Raw genomic sequence first — 22,040 nt, forward strand, 5'->3', positions numbered from 1 at the left:
TTTAAAGGAAATACACACACTAAAATATTTAGAGGTAAGGAGTAAGGTGTCTGCAGCTTACTCTCAAATGCTTCAGTGAAAGTTTTTGCACACATACACTTGCACACACAAGTGTACATGCACACACAGTGCACGCCCACATGCATGCACCCACACATTTGCACACCTACATGCATGCACACATAGCATGTATACACCTTGAGTACACACATGTGCACACACAGTATGCACACACCTGTACACACATAGTGCACACACACTCACACATTTGCACATATATGCACATGCACACACAGTATGCACACAAATTGCGCACACCCACATACACACACCTACACACATACATAGGCACACAAGTGTGTACACACAGTACTCACACATATGCACACACTAATGTGCACACACCTGCATACATGAACACACTTTCACACACACAGAAGAAGAAAGAGGTGAAGAGAGGAGAGAGAGAGAATATGATAAAGCAAATGCAGTAAAGTGTTCACATCTGGGGGTGCCTGGGTGGCTCAGTTGGTTAAAGCCTCTGCCTTTGGCTCAAGTCATGATCTCAGGGTCCTGGGATTGAGCCCCACATCAGGTCCTCTGCTCAGCAGGGAACCTGCTTACCCCCCGCCCCCGCCACCTGCCTCTCTGCCTACTTGTGATCTCCATCTGTCAAATAAATAAATAAAATCTTTTTTTAAAAAAAAAGCTTAAAAGTTGCCTTGGGGATTAAATGTGATAACACAGGTAAATCTCATCAAGTGCTTAGTGTATGGCCTGGCATGTAGGATATATTTTCTGCAAGATGGTGACTATTAGAAACTTACTTGCTAATATACAGCCTTCTGCTCTGCCCAGCCCATCCACCTACCATCCACAGAACACACCCAGTCCATCTGTCCTGGATGCCCTGCTTACTTGTGTCTCTCTTGGCCATGCATCCTCTCGGCCAGGGTGAAACACATTTACGTCAGTTCCAGTCACTTTCCCAAGAAACTTTATTAACCTACTACTTATATGTGCCTTTCCCTTTCCTGAATTTCTGCAGTCAAAATGATTGGCTTAAAAAGCAAGTGACAGGGGTGCCTGGGTGGCTCAGTGGGTTAAGCCTCTACCTTCAGCCCAAGTCATGATCTTAGGGTCCTGGGATTGAGCCCCGCATGGGGCTCTCTGCTCAGCAGGGAGCCTGCTTCCCCCTCTCTCTGCCTGCCTCTCTGCCTACTTGTGATCTCTCTCTGTCAAATAAATAAATAAAATCTTTTAAAAAAAAAAAGTAAGCGACAGCCTTTTTTGACACATATGATTTTTCTCTTTATAAAAAGAAGAGTTATGTTGTTTGTTTTTTTTTTTTCAGAGGAAGGTGGCTTGATTATGAATATGTGTTCCAAATTACAGAACAATATGTATACAAATAATTCATTGTGTAAGAAAAAAAGTGGATGTATACTTATGAAAGAATATAAGAAAATGTATAGAGATGTATGAATGGTCACCTTTGGAAGTGGGGTTGAGAGAGGAAAGGGGACACTTTAAAAAATTTTATTTGTGTATTTTAAGGTTTTTTTGTGTATATAAAAAGTTTGTTTTCTGTATAATTTAGGAACAGTTCTGGGTGCTTGAGATACATCAGTAAACGGAAAACTTAGATCTCTATCCTAATGGAGACGACATTCTCAAGGGAGAAGACAGACAATAAACACAAATGTAATGTACATACCAATTATGTGGGATGTTAAAATTAAGTAAAAAGAACACTTAGAGCAGGGTAAGGAAGAGCAGCCACTGGGGAGGTGGAAGACAGCTTCCAGTACTGATCATTTAGGAGGTGGTATTTGAGGCAAGACTGAGGATCATAATGTGACCTCGAGCCTTCTGAGAATTAATTTCTTAAATATGTGGTAAGCAATTCCTGAAAATTTGAGAGATGGTATAATTATTTTCTTGGTGAGTAAGCTTCTTGCCTTGACTAGGCTTCAAAATAAGTGTAAAAATATCTAGAAGACATAAACATTGAAGTATTGATATTTTCAGTTTAAAATCTGTGCATATTTACTATTTTACATATTGGTGGTGATTAAGAGGAGGTAGACTACATAAAACAATTGCAATTCTAGTTGATACTCCATTTATACACAGCATTAGAACATTTATAAAAATGTAGGTTCATGGTATCTTAAATTTAATTTATTAGAAGGATTATTAAATTTTGTTAGTTAATTGGAGTGCTTAGAAAAGAAATTGAATAAATATATACAGGTTATTTCAAGATGTTTATTTAATTTCATTTGTAACTGGGACCAAGGAATCAAAAAAGCCTTTTGAAAGTGACTATTAAGATGTGCTAGCCTTATAAATAGAATAATGAGATTTGTAAGCTGGGCTTCAACTTAAAGAAGAACTGATTCTCTGAATGTATGACTTTAACAAGTGTAATAATTCCTATTTTACTATGGTATTGTAATTTACATGGACTGATACGAAACTTGATACATAAAGGAAACTTGAAAAAGTAATGCATTCCCACTCTGTTTTCTCAGTTAAAAAATAGTGCTTTTGTCATAATTTTATAAGTTCTAAGTAACTTGTTAATATTTGCTATAGTGTTGTCTGACAGAGATAAAGTCTTATAGATGAGAGTCTTTTAAAAAAAGCACCCATGGGGGCCTGGGTGGTTCAGTCAGTTGAGCAATTTGACTCAGGACATGATCCGGAGGTCCTGGGATCAAGCCCCACGTCTGGCTCCCTGCTCAGCAGGGAGTCTGCTTCTCCCTCTCCCTCTGCTGCTCACCCTGCTTGTGGTCTCTCACTTTCTTTTTCTCTGTCAAATAGTTAGATAAAATCCTAAATTAAAAAAAAAAAAAAAGAAAAGAAAAAAAGGCACCCTTACAAAACATGAAAAAGTGATCAACTTATGGATTTTCTAGGATTTTTTTTCCAGTATAAGAATCTACTACAGTAGAATCCATCAAGTTGTGTGTGTGTGTGTGTGTGTGTGTGTGTGTGCACTTATTTATATATTTTAGTGATCATTATACCCAATATGAGGCTCAAACTCACAACCAGAGATCAAGAGTCCCACGCTCTACTGACTGAGCTAGCCAGGCACGCCTAAAGCTGGGCTTTTAAAATGGCTCTCCTCGGGGTGCCTGGGTGACTCAGTGGTTTAGCCTCTACCGTGGCTCCAGAGTCCTAGGATCAAGCTCCAAATTGGGCTCTCTGCTCAGTGGGGAGCCTGCTTCCCTCTCTCTCTGCCTGCCTCTCTGCCTACTTGTGATCTCTGTCTGTCAAATAAATAAATAAAAGCTTTTTTTAAAAAAATGGCTCTCCTCGCTGCTCACCATAAGAAACATTGCTTTTTTTTTTTAAGATTTTATTTATTTATTTGATAGAGAGAGATCACAAGTAGGCAGAGAGGCAGGCAGAGAGAGAGAGGGAAGCAGGCTCCCTGCTGAGCAGAGAGCCCGATGCGGGACTCGATCTCAGGACCCTGAGATCATGACCTGAGCCGAAGGCAATGGCTTAACCCACTGAGCCACCCAGGCGCCCAAAACATTGCTTTTTAAAACCAAAGTAAAACTTTTAGTAATTTTTGCTGATGACAGAAATCACCCTGGCAATATAATTATTAAATAGTGGGTATATAGTGAGCTGTCTCTCGTGTGGGTGCTCTAGCTGGGGATATCCGGGGTGACTATCAGCAGGACAATAGGATTTCCCTACCAATTGGCTCACTGTTCTCTTGAGCCATACCGAGAGGGTCCACTGGCTTCACATAAGCATCTCCTTCTCCATAGGAGAATGGACACTTTTTGACCTACTTTTCAAATCTTGAGAAAATTGTTAAACAAGGAAAGGAATACATTACATCCAATTGACTCTTCCCCAAATGACAAAAGAAAAATCACTGTGGTTGCAAAGTTGTCATTGTTGCTTATTATTTTTTCCAAAACAAAAAAACAGTAAAACAAATCGTCACATGCCCTGTATAAATTTGTTTTATTTAACTAAGAATTCAACCTATGAATATAACAGAAATGCATATATATTCAAAATGTAGATGAACTGGAGGTTGGAATTGTCAAAATGTATACGTGTGGCATCTCGTCACCTGTATCCAATAGTCCAAATGAAAATGCTGAACTTAGGACCTGGAATGGAATAAGTGCTCCATTTGTGATAAATCTGAACATATTACTTCCCATTAAAAATAACATTTTAGAGTGGGAAGAAACATTGGAGACTATCTTATGCAAGCTGGTTATTTTACAAATGAGAAAACTAGATTTCTGATTTTAAAACCGGTAATTAGAGTAAGTACTTCTCAGGGCTCTGGGGAGGCTAAAATGAGATGAGACGGGTGGTGAGTTCTACACGAAGCCTGGCCTGTGGCATACACTCAGTAGGGATCAAATGGTATTCCTGACAGGTGGGAACTCTCATTTGCTGACTAACTGTTGACATTGTGGTAGAAGAGAAAATGAAATTATAGGAGCAAAGGAGAGTGAGAAACCTAATTTATTTGTGAAGAATTTTGCATATGTCATAATTACATAGGTTTCTTATGATGCTCCACTTAGTTTAACAACCAAAACTCAAAAGGAGAAAGAGGAGGAGGAAGGGGGCAGAAGGGGGAGGAGCTGCAAGAAGAGGAGGGGAAGGCGGGGAGGGAAAAGAAGAAATCTTTCACATATCGAAATTCATCTCAAATGGGCACAGGTCCTCAGGGTCCTGGGACCGAAATCCCTGCTCAGTGGGGAGTCTGCTTCTCCCTCTCTCTCTGCCACTCCCCCTGCTCATGCTCTCTCGCTCTCTCTCTCAAATAAAAAAGGAAAATCTTTTAAAAAAAGTAAAATGGGCTAAGGAACTTCTCTGAGTGGCTGTTTCCAGCATCGTATCTTGAGATCATGGTTTACTTTTGAGATACTCTGTGCCTTATCTAGTCTCCTTCTGTCCCCCCCATGACTTCCAAAGATGTACCCCATGGATTGTATAAGTATCTGAACTCCATGTGGGTGATGGAGGTGAGCACTGCGCTTTCAGCAAGAATTTTCTAAATTATGATGCCAGTCTAGTAGTGTTGACTAATGATAACACAATATTTTGCTCATTTTTGAAAAGATTTTATTTATTTGACAGAAAGAGAGATCACAAGTAGCCAGAGAGGCAGGCATGGAGCAGAGAGCCTGATGCGGGGCTTGACCCCAGGACCTTGAGATCATGACCTGAGTAGAAGGCAGAGGCTTAATCCACTGAGCCACCCAGGAGATCACTCATTTGTTTTATATCTACACCTCATTTATTTATTTATTTATTATTTTTTTCAGGAATATTGTGAGATCAAGAAATTCTGGATTTGAGTAACATTGCTCTGGTAGGCAGAAAAATGTCCCCCAAAGATGTCCCAGGTTACTGGGTGGACCCAATGGAGTCACAAAGATCCTTATAATAAGAGGGAGGCACGAGGGTCAGAGTCAACAGAATCATCACCTGTGTGATAGAAGCAGAGGTTGAAGGGACATCATTGCTGGAAAGAGCCAGGAGCCAAGGAATGCAGGCAGCCTCTAGAAGATGGAAAAGCAGGAAAACACACTCTCCCCTAGAGCCTCCAGAAGAAAGTCAGCCAATAGCTTTACTTACCCCAGGAAAGCCCACTGAGGATTCATGGCCTCCGAAACTTTTTTTTTTTTTTTTAAGATTTTAAAATTTATTTATGAGAGAGAGAGAGAGCAAACGCACACAAGCAGGGGGAGCAACAGACTCCCCACTGAGCAGGGAGCCCAATGCGGGACTCAATCCCAGGACCCCAGGACCATGACCTGAGCCAAAGGCAGATATTTAACCAACTGAGCCACCCAGGTAGCCTGGCCTCCAAAACTCTTCAGATAATAAATGCATGTTGTTATCAACCACCAAGCTCGTGGCAATTTGCTTCAGTAGCAATAGGAGACTAATACAATTGTCATTTTGGATTATGTTAGAAACTTTTGCTACAGCATACATTAGTTCTCACTGATCACCAATTACTGCACAGCAACCTTACGATTTAGAAAACACTTAAATCCCCCCATCCCAGTGGAATTGCAAGCTCATTACATTCTTTGGAAGTGTGAAGAACTGTTTAATTCCCTTTTCACAGGGTATCCTATTTTTCTTGAAAGAGAGGAGTATGTTTGTAACATAACCCTGTTCTGATTTGACATGGAAGGGTTCTTTCTATCCAAAAGTCTTTGATTAATTGTATACTTTATTGGTATGTTTTCATTAATGAAAATCCCGTTTTATGGCCTGAGTGTTTGTGTTCTCCCCAAATCCATATGTTGAAATCCTAACCCCCAATGTGATGTATTTAAGAGTGGGGACTTTGGGTGGTTTGGGCCATGAGCGTGGAGCCCTGATGAATGAGGTTAGTGTCTTTATACGAAGGAACAGGGGTCTCTGTGTCCCTCTCTCTGCTGGCCCCCTGCAGGCCAGGACACAGGCTTTGCCCCCTGCAGGCCAGGACACAGGGTCTCACCAGCTACCAGATCTGCCAGCACTTTGATTGTCAATTTTAGCCCCAGAACCATGAGAAATCCATTTCTGTCATGTAAGCCAGTTGATGATAATTTGTTATCGCAGCCCAGACGGTCTGAGACATCACGTATTACCCAAATGTCACAGAGTGAATGTGAAGTAGCACTTTGTTTTGCTGATAATGAATTATTACTTCTTTGAAATTAGCTCAGTTGCAATGGCTTTGATCTCCCCAGTGATCAGTAATAATATATCAGTGTGTGCATATGCTAGTACCTTTAAAGGACATATGAGAATTAATCATCATTATCACACTCTAACCCATGTTACAGAATAATGTTATGATTACCAGTTTGACTTCGCCTGGACTGCTAGCCTAGAAGGAGTGGGTCCTGGGAGCCCATCAGATACTTTGGTGAGCATTAGAAGACACCCCCTCTGGGTGGGAACTTTCCTGAAGTTGCAGGCCATTGCAAGCCAGGGGGCCATGGGCTAGATTAGAAAAGCTACCTCTTGGGCAAGGGGTAACCCTCACAGCCACATGCAGAAGCCCTGGGAAGGAGCCTTAGAGGTCTTTCAAGAAAGGTAGTCACGGTGCAGCAGGGAAACCAATGGCCTTGGCATTATGTAGATGGGGGTTGACTCCTTTCTCCATCACTTACTAATAGGGTGGCCTGAGCAAAATACTTCAGTTCTTTTGACCTAAAATTGCTCATCTGTAAAACAAAGACAGAGATACTTATTTTGAATAATTTTCAGAAGGAGGAAGAAAGTATGGAGGGTGCCTGGCCCACGCTAGATGGTGGTCATTGTCATGTAGTTTGGAATTTCTCGTTTTGTACTTGAGGAATGGAGACCTTGAAAGGGCTGGGCCTCACCTAAGGCACATTAACCTCTTTCCCCTGTTTGACCCCCAGCTGCTACCGAGGGTGACTTGAAGCATTAGGCACGAAGTGAGTTTGGTGATTTTCTTCTAGGTGTGGGGAAAACATAACCATTTCGATGGGCTCTGGGCCTGAGATTTTTTCCATTCACACAAGTGAAATACTTACAGCCCATTTTGGTGACTTTGAACACCAGACACTTAATTTTTAAAGTAGGAGTTTATTTCCTATTTAGACTGTCATTAGCAACAGGGAAACACTCAAGTCTGCAATTTGGAGGAGGGGGAATAAGAGCCTATGAATCACCTTACTTACTTCATAAGAGGAGTGGAGGAGGGTCCCTAGGACCTCATGGAACATGATGCTGTGTTTATACCAGGTTCGGTGTTACCTCGTGGTCACGGTTTAAAACTTTCAAGGTGTTATAGATGCTTCTGAAGCTCTTGAAAGCTCTGGACTCAGTTTCCAGGAAAATTCACAAAAGCCTGCAGTTGGACTCCCTGGAACCCACTATCTTGGTCCAGGTTAGCGTCTTGATGAGGTCATTCCACTGTTAGAGGCAAAAGTGAATTTCCTCTGCCCGTGTGCGGCAGTCTGCACACCCTTGAAGCAGTGATCACGTTGAAGGCTGTGGCTGGACTAATGTTGTTAGTCCAGTGTGAATCACAGGGATTTTTGTCTGTCTGTTCTCTTCTCTACTCCCAGCCCCTAGATCAATTTCAGTACTCACTGAATGAATAAATGTACCAAGACTCAGATGGTTATCTAAATAAACTTGCCAGTCTTCTGTATGATTTATTTTTCAACTGTCAGGAGGACTTTATGGTAAATTTAATAGGACATGGATATTTCCGCTTGTTTTCAACTCAGCACTGCACTCTGGCACTATCTCTTGGATCCATCTCCTATCACGTTAACCACCCCTTCTAGCCCTGTGCCATCTGCATATTTGATGAGTGACATCAGTCTGGTAAACAGTACTGCCCCTGTGTGTGGGATGGGGATAGAAGGCTGGAAGGGACAGATGGGCCAGCAGGGAATCCTGAGCAATTAGAACAGAGAGATGCCATGGAAGCCTCCAGAAGCTTAGCATTAAGCAAAGTCGGGTGTCATTTTTGATGGAGCGAATTTAGGGAATGAGATGACTTTTACTTGGCATGAAGCCAGGAGACCTGACAAAGGAGTCACCTCAGCTGGCATTGTAGGAAAGTGAGTTAATGGAGTTTTGTACCTGTATGAGCAAGGATTCTCCAGACAAATAGAATCAACAGGATGTGTGTGTGTGTATGTGTGTGTGTGCGCAAATTGAGAGAGAGAGACAGGCAGAGGGAAAGAGAAATTTTTAAAAAGATTTTATTTTATCTATGAGAGAGAGAGAGCATGAGCAGTTGGAGGAGCAGAGGCCGAGCGAGGGCCCCATGGCCGTCTCGATCCCAGGACCCTGGGGTCATGACCTGAGCCAAAGGCAGATGCTTAACCAAATGAGCCACCCAGGCGCCCCAGAGAATTTTTTGTTTACACTTGATTTAGCCAAAAGGCCGAGAAGCGATGAGTTGTTTTTTTTTTTTTTTTTTTTTTAATTGGCTCACATGACTGTGGAGACTGGCAAGTCCAGGCTGGGGTGGCAGGCGTGGGATTGGATCTCCAATCCAAGTAGAACTGCAGTTTGAGTCCCCTGGCAGCTTGCTGGCAGAATTCCCAGTCCCTTGAGGGAGGTCAGTCTTTTTCCTAAGGCTTTCAACAGATTGGGTGAGACCCACCCACATCCTGGAGGGCTACCTCTCCTACTCAAAGTCTACTGATTGACATGTTAATCCTGTCCAAAAAATACCTTCACAGAATCGTCTAGAATAGTGTTTGACCAAATATCTGGGTACAGTGGCCTAGCCGAGTTGGCACATATAATTCACCATCATTGTACTGCTGAAGGGAAACCCAACACAAAGCAACTGGGTTTATCTAACTGGTGAATTAGAACAACATTCTAATCAGTCTGGGTGTTCGCATGTCTCTAGGCCCGCTGTGTAATTCCATCGCTTGTCCCCCCCCCCTCCCCCCATTGCTGACTCATCCCGAAATGCCCTTCTCCAAACCTGCTTCCTTCCCCACTGGAAAAACTCTACTCATCTTTCGAAGTTCCGATCAAATGTCAACTCTGTGATACTTCCTTTAGTACCACATGCCATGCAGGAGAATGAATTCCTTCCCTCAGTCCTTCATGCACCTACTGTCATAACATTATCACATTGCGTTCCACCTGCTTCAACATCCATCCAACAGCCGATTAGCAAAATGGTTGCAAGTATACAGTTTGGTTTTAGACTTCCTCAACTGAATTCTGGACCTCAGCAAGTTAACTGATCTCTGGATACATTAGTTTCTTATCTATAAGATGGAAATAAAGTACCAACAATCTGAATTTATAGTGAGGACCCCATATATATAGGACTCTTAGATCAGTGTCCAGTATATAGTAACCACTAAAAAAAAAAAAAAAAAGAAAAGCAATTATTCTTCATTCTTAGTGTTATTGTTGCTATCTGATGCCTGTCATGTGGAAGGATTAAATGTTTCTGGAGGGCAGGGGTGTTACCATATGCCTCTTTACTTCCACCCCTCATATTTTGTGGAACAGAACAGGGGTCTATAGACATTTATTGGAGTGTTCATTACTTTATATCTGTAGAAGACGCTAATCTCAGATACATATATTGATTCAAAGGTTGGCAACATATTGCCCATTTAAACCTCATCACAACCTTGCCAGGTCTTATTACCTCCATTTTACAGATGAGGAAAGTGAGAAGCAGGAATTGAGTGAATTGTCCAGTGTCCACACAGCTGGCAAGTAGCAGAGTCTCTAACTCCAAAGTCAGTGAGAGGGAAGGGCAGAGATGCCGGGAGTATGGGAAAGCTTTCTTTTCTGGTCCAGGCACCGCCCTGCCTCTCTCCACTTTCTCCTTCTTACCTTCCAGAACAGGGGCGCTCTGGACTGCAAAGCCTGCGCGCAAAATGTGATGCCGGGTCCCACTGCAGAACTGACTCAGGAAAGGGTGTGAGCCGCAGAGGACGATCAATACAGGATATCCTCAGCCGTGACCGTGGCCTCTTCGATTTTGGTCTTAATCTCCGGGAGTGGAATTTGACTGATGGCCACCACTACCAAGTTCGCAGCGTGGGCGGAGGCACTGGCCACACAGATCCAAAAGGACTCTTCGTACCGTTCCTCCACCACCACGAAGCGGAAGAGCCTCTCCTGGAAGTTGGCGATGCGCTCGGTGAGGTCGTGAAACTCGACCTCGGCCATGAAGCTGATGATGGCCAATGCCACGACTCCACCTGCAACCCAAAACGTCACCCTCATTCAGCGCTCCTTGGTACAGCTGTACTGGCCATCTGCAAGAAGGCACTTCTGTAGCACATGCGACACGTTTGCTTTGGGTTGAAAAATTCTTAGGGTGACACAACAATTTTTTTTTTTTCCTCAAACAAACTTTACCCCCACCATGGGGATCTACCTCCGGACTCCAAGGTGAGAAGTCTTTAATCATCCTTAACCACCCTTTAATCATTCCCTTATCTTTTTTTAAAAAAAGATTTTATTTATTTATTTGACAGAGAGAGATCACAAGTAGGCAGAGAGGCAGGCAGAGAGAGAGGAGGAAGCAGGCTCCCTGCTGAGCAGAGAGCCGGATGCGGGACTCGATTCCAGGACCCTGAGATCATGACCTGAGCCGAAGGCAGCGGCTTAACCCACTGAGCCACCCAGGCGCCCCTAATCATTCCCTTATCTTAAGGATAAGAAGAGGAGGTAAGAGAAGGAGGAGAGGAAGCAGATAGGGGGATCTGGAACGGTTCCAAACTCCACTCACTTTCCTACCTGTTGCTTCCAACCTCCGTGTTCTGGCAGTTCTCTCTCTTCCTTTTTGCTTTTCTACTGGTTGGTTTTAATTAATATTTTAAAAACATTTATCACGCTTTTTGCTTAGATTATTATGTCTTTGTTAAAGGAAAATTGGACACCAGAGAAAGTCACAAAGATGAAAATACATATTCACTTTTATCCTAAAAGCTGGGTATAAATACTTTGAACATTTTAATGTGTTTCTTTACATTTCTTCCTCTTTAACAAAATTGTATTCTGAAACTTTTACTGTGTAATGCTCTTTTTTCCCCCTTTACTTGAACATTTTTCTATATTGTTAAGTATTCTGTTATAGCACCACTTTAAACTGGTGCATAATGTGTTCTAAGAGGAACACACCTAACCAATTTAATTAAGTTTAATTGAGTATGACTTTATTTCTGGATATCTAGATTGCATCTAAATTTTGTTACTATAAAGTGCTGCAGTGAACACCTTTTTATATACATCTCTGTACTCTTTTCCAGTTATTTCCTTAGCATAAATCCCTATTTGGATTAGTTTAATTAAAAAATATTCATATTTTGGGGGTGCATGTGTGGCTCAGTTGGTTGAGCCCCACTCTTGGTTCAGCTGAGGCGGGGATCTCCAGGTCATGGGAAAAAGACCTGCCTCAAGCTTCACGCTCAGGGGGAAGTCTGCTACTCTCCCCACCCCCTCTCTGCCCCTCCTTCTGCAATCTTTAAAAAATATATATTATTTTTATGCCTTTTAACACTTTTAACACTACAGTTTTGTTGAACTGCCTTTTTAAAATATTCTCATCAATAGTGCTTGAGAGCGCCATCTCTCTGAAGCAGTAACTTGACAGAGAGGAGCGTTTATTTAATCGTAGGACTAAGCACTTTTTACATGTCAGCCACTAGGAGGGTTCATGTGGATGGAGCCAAGACACCTGCAGTCTGGAAGGGGCCAGCCATGTATATAAGTAATTCTATAGGATGGTTGTGGTCTGCAAATGCAGGAAAATACACAGTAACTGATCTACTGACATTACATTACTATACATGGTAAAACAACATGATCTCTTTGTACACTTTTTGGTCACTCTGTATAAGGCAAAGATAGGGATAGGTTATTGCCATCATGATGGTTGACCATTTGACTGAGGTTTTCGGAAACAACTTCATTTCTGGGAATCTTGTTATTTTTTTGCATATGGCTTTTTATGTGCATAACTAAATGCTAAACATGAATTAAATATGCATATTATATAAGATATTATAATATAAAATATTATGCATAAATATATAGATATAGATATACATATATCTATATGTATGTAAAGTATAATCCCAAATCAACACACACTTTTGTTTTTTGTCTTGAAAAATAGGTCATGATGGTTATAATTGATACCATGATTAAAGGAAAGACAAAGGGCTTAGACTTAGTTGTACATTGGTTGGAATCCCACCTCTGCTACCTATTGTTGTGTGGCCTTGGGTAAGGCTTTTAACTTCTCTGAGCTTCAGGATCTCATAAGGAGGTTGTGAGCTTCAAATGTAAAGAGGCCAGGTGCCTCATCTTCTGTCATTTGGAAGGCTCCCTCCCACCCTCACAGCTGTGGGCTCACCTCTTCCCCTCCACCCACAGTGCCCTCTCTTCCCCCTTCCACCCCCAGCGCTCTTCTCTCCTCTCATCTTACTTCCACCTCTCCTCTTTGCTCCAAGTCCTCAGCCACTCATGCAAGCCACCAATTTGGCTCTTTACTGTGACAGAGATTCTGCAACTTTCAGTAAAGAGGACATTCATGCCCATGATTAAGGTTATAGAATAGGGAAGTAAAGACTGAGGTGGGTGTTCTAATTCCTGCACACCTTCCACCTACCTACTTGGAACTCATCCTGGTGGTGGCAGTGGACATGAATTTCTCTCCCTCTCCCTTCTCTTCCTTACCTGCAAGGACGTTCCATAGGCAGATGCCCCCAGGGCCATTGACTGCCCTATATGGAACCTGAATCATGTTGAGAATGGCAAAGCCCATGCTGACCAGAGCCAGGGCCAAGGCCAAGAAGAGGAGCAGCAGAATTGTCACATGGAGGCCTGCATTGAGTTCCTTCACCAGGTGTGGGAAGACTGGAAAGAGAAGACACAGCCAATATTTCAGTGGCAGAGCTGGGCTCAAATTTATACAGTCCAGGCTTGCTTACTCCAAGGCTTTACTAGAGTGGAGAGAGGGCAAGGCAGCAAGGTCTGGGTTTTCAAGAAGCAGGAGACTTCTTCTTTTTTTTTTTTTTTAAAGATTTTATTTATTTATTTGACAGAGAGATCACAAGTAGGCAGAGAGGCAGGCAGAGAGAGAGGAAGGGAAGTAGGTAAGCGGGCCCCCTGCTGAGCAGAGAGTCCGATGTGGGACTCGATCCCAGGACCCTGAGATCATGACCTGAGCCGAAGGCAGCGGCTTAACCCACTGAGCCACCCAGGCGCCCAAGCAGGAGACTTCTTGAGATGAACGCATGGACACCAGATTTGCCACTTCTCATTTGGCTAATAATCCTCTCTTTCTTGCAGTGGATGCAAAATCTGAATATGCCGTGGCTAGCCCTGGGATCTGGTGTGAACTAATGCACACAAGCCCTAGATGGTGGCTCTTTAGCAAAGGAGGTGGGCAAGAGAGTCAGTCAAAGAGGACCAACTGAAAGGATTTAATCTGGGTCAGAGAGTTGCTTTCATTAAATCAGACAGGTACAAGAGGTTTCAGGTACACCTGTGAAGAGTGTAGAAGGGCATAGCAGAGTGAAGCCTAGACCTGGCATCCAAAGATCTGGGTTCAAATCGCAGTTTCGCTCATTTGCCACAAGTATAAAATAGAATCCTCTGAACCCTGCCTCCCCTACCCATCTTACCAGATTGTTGAGTGGATCAAGTGAAACACATGGGAATAATAATAGCACTTAATAAGCATTGATAGGAAGCTAGGAGCATCACCTTGGATCCCTTGGCAAGGTAGTCATTTTTCCCCATGTATGATGGACACTTACTTTTCATGTGCACCATACCCTATTAGAATATTAATTTTCCATATTTATATGGCAGGATAATTTAGTGAGATCTTAATTTGTACCTGTTTCCTCTGTATTGCTCATGACACAGTAGCCATGAGAAGTGAATGATACGGTATGGCAGATACTGCCTGGGAAAGACTGAGTTCTCAAGATGGCGGCTGGGGCTGTTGCAGTTCTGTTGTTACTCTCTGACTTACTAAAAGTCACAGGACTCCGCAGAGCCTCAGTTTGCTCATCAGTATAATGGGGTAGCAATAACTGCATATGAACTGAGAGTTACCAACTTTTGCTGAGCACAGCCATGTCAAGTGCCAAACCCTTTACATCATTATGTCATTCAATGCTTGTGACAAGGATGTAAGGTAGATTTTATGAAACCAATTTCCACCTAGGTTTGGGCATTAAGTCCCTTATCTTTGGGCAAGGTGACTCTGAATTCTATATGAGATTATAATCCTGGATCCATATGATCCATATGATATATAGAGTTTAGATCGCTGTTTCCAGTAATCACACTGAAGAGTTTAAAATGATGGAAGCTAAAGAAAGCCCGAGCATACCCCTTCTTCTGCAGCTACTTCAGGGTTTCTACTGAGCACCTCCTGGTCAAATCAGGGTCCACTTTGTGAGTTTGAACTCCCAGCTTCATCCTTTGATGTCATGATCAGCCCCTTCTTGTCCCTTCTGGGGAGCCAGGACTCGAAGCTTTCCTGGTTCCACCTCACTCCCCTGAACCCCGTTCCCCTCTGGCTCTTTGCTGGCTCCCCTGCCTCCCTGTAGTCACAGAAGTTTGGTGCCTCCCAAGCTTGAGAACTAAATATTGGTCCTTCTCCCTTCAAAATTCTTTCCACTGAGAAGTTTCCAGACACTCCACATTTACATCCTAGTTCTAATCTATCTTTCTTTCCAGTTCTGTATTTCCATTTGCATTTATCTCCATGTGGTTATCTTGTGGGCATCAGAAACTTTACCCTGAGCGTCTTTCCAAGGAATTTTTCTTGCAAGATTTCTCTTTAACCATGGCTTCTCTCCTTTCTTAATGTCCCTTAGATTTTTTTTTTCTTTTCAAATGTTCAGCTCTGCATGAGTGAATGTTGTGATAGACTCAAGTCTGTCCTTGACCTGCAACAGTGCAAAACCAGCCAACACAGCGTAGCTCAGCTCCAGTGAACGTTTTCAGAGAGAATCAAACCCAAAGTGCTGTGAATGGAAGTTTATATTCCCTCCTCTGGGACACCGCAGGGCAGCTGGGAAAACTAAACGTTCTTGAACGTTATCCTACCAGAGTTAGTACTAAAACATCTTTAATGATTCTCACACAATTCTGGTGCTGCAGAGAGCAGACCGTGTTAGATGAGCCCCCGGGGGACTGTCTCCTGTGGGGGCATCTCTCTGGGAAGGAAGAGGAGGGAAAGGGTCGTTTATTGAGTTCCTCCAGTGGACAAACAGAAAGTGCTCCTTTGCTCTGGCTTCTGGCAGAGGGAGTTTACATTCTTGTGAGCTGGGATGGCAGGGATTTAATCAGCACTGCTGTGGAAGGGTTCAGTCTTTGTCTATTCTCCTCGGGGCTCCTTCTACTGCAAAGCTGGTATCTGCCTCAGCTCCTTCTCCAGAAATGGTATTTGTGCTTGGGGATTCCTAAATTATGCTAGACCTACCAACTGCCGCCTCATATCCTCTATTCTCCATTGAACTGTGCTCTCCCTGTCATCCCCCACAAAAAAGAAAGGTTGAAGTCCTAATCTCCAGCATTTCATAATATGACTTTATTTGGAAATAGGGTATTTAAGAGCTAATTAAGATGAAGTTGTTAAGATGGGCCCTAATCTAATGTGATTGGTGTCCTGATGAAAGGGGAAATTTGGACACACAGACACGTGGAGGGAAGACCATGTGAAGAGACACGGGAAGGATGCCATGTGAAGACTGGATGACATGGCCACAAGCCAAGGACCCTCGGGGCTACCAGGAGCTGGAAGAGGCAGGGAAGGCTCCTTCTCCCATAGGTTCTAGAGGGAGCATGGCTCTGTCCACAAGCTGATTTCTGAATTCTAGCCTCCAGAACTATGAGAATACAGTTCTACTGTTTAAGTCACCCAGTTTGTCATAGTACTTTGTTACGGAAGCTCCGGGGAACTAATATACCCTATGATTGTTGGGGTAACCACTCAGTCATTTCTAGTGGGATCTGTCCACCCTGGAACCTCACACCCCTAGGAATCCCCGTTCACCCACTACTTCCCACGACCCTTTGCTGGATTCTAGGAGAACAGTAAGGACTACTGGGGAGATGCCTAGCTTTGGGAAAGTCACCGGTCACAAATTCCAGAAGGAGCAACATGGTGGAAATTAAGAAGTCTGGCATCAGACTAACCTGGGTTGGAGTCTGGCTCTAGCACTGAGGGCTCTGTGACCTTCAGCAAGTTGCTTAACCTCTCTGAGCCTGAGTTTTCTCCTGACTGGCAGGGTTGTGGAGGATTAGTGTAGCATGGGTCACAAGTTTGGTGTCTTGCAGGGGAACATTCAGAACAGATGAATTTAAAAGTACTTTATTGTTGGGGTGCCTGGGTGACTCTGTGGGTTAAGCCTCTGCCTTTGGCTCAGGTCATAATCTCAGGGTCCTGGGATCAAGCCCCGAATTGAGCCCTGCATTGAGCCCCGCATCAGGTTCTCTCCTCAGTGGGGAGCCTGCTTCCCCCACCCCCCTGCCTGCCTCTCTGCCTACTTGTGATCTCTCTCTCTGTCAAATAAAAAAATAAAACCTTTTTAAAAAAGTACTTATTGTTATTCATTCGACCAATGTTTTTGAGTGCCAGTGTTTTGAAGCATTCTTCTTGGGGCTTGAGATCATCAACGAATAAGACAAGATCCTTGTTCTCATGGAACTACATACTAAAGGGGTGGAGACAGATAATAAATAATAAACATAACAGATAAATTATCTAGTATGTAAGAAGGCAGTTATCATGGTTACATGATACATCATGCTATATAATTACCAGGGGCTATTTTTATTATATTCCCTAAGCACTGTCTGACTACAGTCTCTGGAATCGTGCTGCTTTTAATTGTCACTCCCTTGTTCAAACTTGAGAACTTCCTTCATGAGGTTCTTTCATTTCCATTAATGATGACTATTTAAAAGTTGTGTCTTTTCTCCTTCAGTTTTGTGTGTGAGTGTGTGTGTGTGTGTGTGTGTGTGTGTGTGTGTGGTTTTGAAAGAATCCCAAACTTCCCAAAATTGTAAGAATGGTACAAAGGAATTTGGTTTTTTTCTCCTGAACTACTGCAGGTAAATTGTCTCTGCATCCCTGAGTACGTTAGGGTCTATTTCGTTCAGAAAGAGATTGCCTTACAGAACCATAGTCCCCAAATCACCGAGTTAATGCTAGCACATGACGGCCACTTAATCCTGACACTCCATTCAAGTTCCACCAATTTTCTCACCAAGTGATATCTTTTAAAGCAAACAGACCCAATGCAGAATCACCTAGTGTGTATCATTGTCATGGTCTCCTTTTGATGACCTTTATTTTTAATTCTTTATGTATATGTGTTTTCCGTGTGTGGGTGTGTGTAATGTTTTTAGTGGAACTATTTTTCCAATACCCTTGGTCCAATTTAATTGCTGGATAAATATAAATATTCCCAGAGATTTTTTCCTGAATATCCATAACAAATATGAATTTCTTTTATGTATATAAGTGATGCTAGCTCATATTATTATATTTGTTAATGGCTTTAGCTTTCTGTCTTTATGTATTTTTTATAAAATATTTTATTTATTTATTTGACAGAGAGAGAGAGAGATCACAAGTAGGCAGAGAGTGAGAGAGAGAGGGAAGCAGGCTCCCTGCTGAGCAGAGAGCCCGACACAGGACTGGATACCAGGATCCTGGGATCATGACCTGAGCAGAAGGCAGAGGCTTTAACCCATTGAGCCACTCAGGTGCCCCTATCTTTATGTATTTAATAAGATACTTAACCCTGGGCAGGATTCTAAAAAATACAATTCTGAAATAAAGAAATCAAATGAGTAAAAGTCCTTATCCCCTTGCATTGCATTATGTTGATGGATTATGTTTGTGTAGGACACTGTTCTCTTGAGCGTTCTAGTTGATTTTAAAAACTTGCAGAATATTGACTTTTTTGCTTTGTTTTTTAATTCCCAGAAGACCCTTTGTAAAACTGGGCTTGGATTTCTGCTCTATTTACACCCAGAGCAGCTCTGAGGTCAGCCTGGATGTCAGCAGATGACCCTGACTACTTACAGTCATGGAGGGCAGTCAGTGTCTTGCCCCAGGGCTCCCCTTCAGGGATCACCCAGCTTGGGCTCTCAACCCAAGTAGTGTGATTCCAGAGCCCCGGCACACAGCCTCTTTGCCTGTTCTCAGCCTGTGGAGGTTTTATATAAATAGAAGTGGAAGCGTGCTGGGCTGGCTGAGAACATCCCAATCACGTGGCAAGTGTCCGACGTCTGGCTCTGCTGTTTCCTGGCTGGGGGACCTCAAGCAAGTTATATAACCTCTCCAAGTCTCAGTGTAGTCCTCTACAAAATGGAAACGTTAATAATTCCTTCTTCATAAATTTGTTTTAAGGCTTAAGAGAGAGAAGCCATGTAAAACATTTAGCAGAATGTCTGATACTCGTAAACGTTCAATATTTTAATAGTTATTTCTAATAGAGGTGAACTACAAAAGTATACAAATCCCCATTTTTAATGTTTCTATAAGCTTCTGCAGGAAAGAAAGAAATGTTCTTGGTGCTGAACAGGAATGTCAACGTGACTTAAGTTGAGGCAGAAGTCAAATTCCACAGCTAGACATAAGCACTCTTACAAATTAAAAAAATAAAGTGTCCTAAAACAGCTTGTGTGCCCCAAATATACTCACTCGTGAATTGGGACTGGCGACCCCCGAGCCCGCACTGTCGCACTTTACATCCTTGGAAGAGCCCGTAGTAAATATCCCCAATGAACTTGACCAGCTCTGGGTCGGTGGCGTTGACCAGGTCCACTCCAGTCTGACAAAGGATTTTCCCACTCAGCCAGTGGGGCGCGGCCAGGGCAACAACGATCAGGATAAAGGAGGAGAAGCTGAGTAAAGATGCCAGCCCATACCACGCCTTTTTGAACCATCCAGGCATTCTAGTGGGTGCAGGTTATCCTGCAGGTGTCCCAGGGGTGGCGAGGGTGGTCGGCATTCTCTGGACACTCTGCAGTCTCCGGCTCCAGGGTCAGCTCTTCCAAACACGGCATTTCAGGATTTCGAGTGCATCTCCCCGTCCTCCCTCACTGCCTGCCTCCACAGCCTATGTTTACTACCAGCACATCCGGAAGTTTCTACAGAGACCGCCTTCACCTGACTCAAGTGTAGAGGCGTGTGTTACTGAGGGAAGTAACCGTATATCTCCCACTAGACTACTATTTCAACAGTGGGTTTAATTGTTCCTTTCAGGTATTTAAATAACCCTGGCGTGGACCTCTTGATGGCCAGGAAGTTATTAGCAGGCAAAAACTAGGTAGACCTGACTATAAAGAAACACTAACTATTCTCAAAAAAATGCATGCAACAGAAGGAAACTGAGCATGTAAGGGTTAGCACTTGAATGCTGCCCACAATGCATGGTGTCAGATGTCGAGCTCGGGGCTGTGTGCCTGGGCATTTCTTTCTGTGAAATGTCACTACTGTCAGAATCTCCAGAACCGTTATTCATACTTTGGGATGACCTCTGTTCTCAAGGCTCTTAATTGAAATGTGTAGACAGGCTATATGATGCTTGGATTTATCACCGGGTGAATCTGCTGTGGGTAAATTGCAGCAGAAGTCAGCTTGTGGCTGGACTGGGGCAGCCTGGACCCCGACACTCACATTCCTTTCCTCCAACAGCACCGCCCCCACCAAAAACCTTGTGTCTTCTGAAGTGGGAAAGAAGAGTCTTTTTCTAATGTGTTAGCAAATGATCGCCTTGTCAGGGGCTTTACTTCTAATACTGAAAATTTGTGTGTGTGTGTGTGTGTGTGTTTTCTTTTAATGTATAGCCACTAGGAATGAAATATTTCCTACTTTCTATCTTATACCGTGGCTTTTCAATTTTGATTTTTAGTCTATTACTGTAAGCCAACTGACGTCATGTGAGCCTGATAACAGCAACTCTCAATTGTTTTGGGAAGTCACATTTGGCAGAAGTGGCACAGGACATTGTTTATATGGTCACCGAGGTCTAGAGGGGGGTTCAGTTTTCATTGTTGACGGATAGGAGTTCCAGAAACCTCACTTGGAATGCAATGAGGGGCCAGAGGGACATGGGAATGGAAACATTAGTTTCCTTCCTTATAGTGGGGTTCACTTCTGTGGTCTCTCCATAATGAAAATAAAACAAGAGTGTCTCTGAAGCTTGTGTAGAACTTTTCCTCATACAGAAGGCTTTTACTAGATGCTTGTTGTCTCCCCCGTCCCCGGCCCCCACAATGCTGCAACAAGCCTTCGTGGCAGGCGAGGGACGAGGGATGTTCTATCCTGATGATCCCTCTCATGAGAAAACTGGATGTCAGGGCTGGGGCTGGAGTTCAGGTCTTTGAAATATAGCAGGTCATCTTCATCACAATGACCTTGAAATAGCAAATGTTTTTCTGGTAATAAAGACATACAAAAGGCTGAGAAGAGGAGTTGACATATTAATAAATGACCAATAATGTTTATTATTCTTATAGTAATGTTAAGCATGCTTTGGACCTGTGCAATACCTTGGCATCATATTTCTCCCTCCGATGATGGGCCTATGTCAACTATTGGTGTTTTAGGGATTAAGCAATTATTTTTAGAATGATTATTTTAGAAAAATATGGGAAACAAATGATTCCCAATAAGCCCTTGAGATGCTGAATGGAACTATCATTACATATAACTCTACTGAGGACCTGAGTTCAAATTCCTACTCCTCTAGGCAAGTCCTTGAGGCTCTGGTGCCTCAGTTTCCTAATCTGTCATGGGATTGTTGTACAAAGTAAAATGAAATAGCACATTCAGATTACGGTATACAGAGGACATCAAAAAAGTGGTGTTAACCTCTTCATCTAGTCTTCTAGTAATTCTGTTCTTGGTAATGACGCTTCTGATAATAAATGGTGTTGCGGTTGGCATCCTGTTCTCAAAGAAGGTATTTTTGCGTGCCTTATCTGGCACAAGGGTACTGAGCAAACATCTGTATGTCTGCTATATGCACGACACACTGCGTACGGGTGGAGGGTGATACAAACTTGTATAATATTGCCAAAACAGTGATACAAAAATTGTAGTATACTATATTTTAAATGTTTAACACTTCACAAATTAATGCTTTTATTTATTTATTTATTTTTCTTAAGACTCTATCTACTTACCCAACAGACAGAGACCAGAAGTAGGCAGAGAGGCAGGCAGAGAGAGAGGAGGAAGCAAGCTCCCTGCTGAGCAGAGAGCCCGATGCGGGGCTCGATCCCAGGACCCTGAGATCATGACCTGAGCCGAGGCAGAGGCTTAACCCACTGAGCCACCCAGACGCCCCAAATTAATGCTTTTAAAACAGAAAAAAAAAAAAACCCCATGAGAATTATTACAAGAGTTCTAAAAAAATATGATTACTTATGGTACAACAGGCCTTGGTCTGCTAGAGACACAGTTAAAGATGTGAGTCTAATAATGGGTCCTTGGACCTCTGTGACTGTATGTA

The 22,040-nt window shown here is 42.9% G+C and overlaps 1 protein-coding gene across 1 annotated transcript; it reads right to left on the reverse strand.

Annotated features, from left to right (window-relative positions):
• Positions 1 to 7,597: 7,597 nt before the first annotated feature.
• Positions 7,598 to 19,695, reverse strand: CLRN2 (clarin 2). Its single transcript, XM_082728447.1, has 3 exons — positions 19,223 to 19,695; positions 13,222 to 13,401; positions 7,598 to 10,736 (listed from the first exon to the last, which is right to left on the reverse strand). The coding sequence occupies exons 1-3, from the start codon at positions 19,473 to 19,475 to the stop codon at positions 10,471 to 10,473; spliced, it is 699 nt and encodes a 232-aa protein (XP_082584573.1). The 5' UTR covers positions 19,476 to 19,695; the 3' UTR covers positions 7,598 to 10,470.
• Between the last annotated feature and the right edge of the window lie 2,345 nt (positions 19,696 to 22,040).

The sequence above is a fragment of the Mustela nivalis genome, assembly GCF_964662115.1.
Source record: "Mustela nivalis genome assembly, chromosome: 4".
Lineage (NCBI taxonomy): Eukaryota > Metazoa > Chordata > Mammalia > Carnivora > Mustelidae > Mustela > Mustela nivalis.

Bases quoted from the DNA above. Each gene is read 5' to 3' on its own strand.
- CLRN2 (XM_082728447.1), bottom strand. From the start codon at position 19,475: ATGCCTGGATGGTTCAAAAAGGCGTGGTATGGGCTGGCATCTTTACTC. The intron at 13,402-19,222 runs GTGAGTATATTT...TTCTCTTTCCAG, and splicing joins TCGCCAGTCCCAATTCACGA to TCTTCCCACACCTGGTGAAG. The intron at 10,737-13,221 runs GTAAGGAAGAGA...TTTGGGTTGCAG, and splicing joins CCTATGGAACGTCCTTGCAG to GTGGAGTCGTGGCATTGGCC.